The following is a 341-nucleotide window of genomic DNA, read 5'->3' as shown; positions in this document are numbered from 1 at the left end:
CGGGGGCCGGGCCACGCCCTGGCCAGCCATGCAGGGAACCAGCCCCGGAGAGCCGGGCTTCGCTCCCCCGCCTCCTCTCCTCTCCTCTCCTCTCCTCTCCTCTCCTCTCCTCTAATCTCATCCTTCCATGTTTCATTGCAGGGCCATTATCATCCGTAACGGGGAAATCATTCCAATGTCCAGGGAGTTTACTCCAGAGACAGAGAGGCAGAGGCTGCAGTTTTTAGTAAGAAAGACCTTTCTTCTAACCTCGTTCCTCCTGAACCGCCTCCCAAGCCCCACGGGGCAGCCCCCGGCTGGGACCTGCTGGCGGCACACTGACGTCCCCGCCAGCTCGCCGG

At 61.9% G+C, this 341-nt stretch overlaps 1 protein-coding gene across 1 annotated transcript in view; it reads left to right on the top strand.

Annotated features, from left to right (window-relative positions):
• PPM1J (protein phosphatase, Mg2+/Mn2+ dependent, 1J) overlaps positions 1–341 on the top strand; it is a gene marked incomplete at its 5' end in the record, with an annotated part of 17611 nt that overhangs the window by 14466 nt on the left and 2804 nt on the right. The window contains one exon of the mRNA XM_009888469.1: positions 142–332. Coding sequence (XP_009886771.1) covers positions 142–332 — 191 coding nt within the window. The remainder of the gene's footprint in view (positions 1–141; positions 333–341) is intronic.

This window comes from Charadrius vociferus, unplaced genomic scaffold (assembly GCF_000708025.1).
Source record: "Charadrius vociferus isolate BGI_N301 unplaced genomic scaffold, ASM70802v2 scaffold1077, whole genome shotgun sequence".
NCBI lineage: Eukaryota > Metazoa > Chordata > Aves > Charadriiformes > Charadriidae > Charadrius > Charadrius vociferus.
The sequence above is the reverse complement of the archived record's forward strand: the minus strand, read 5'-3'. Positions and strand labels throughout refer to the sequence as shown.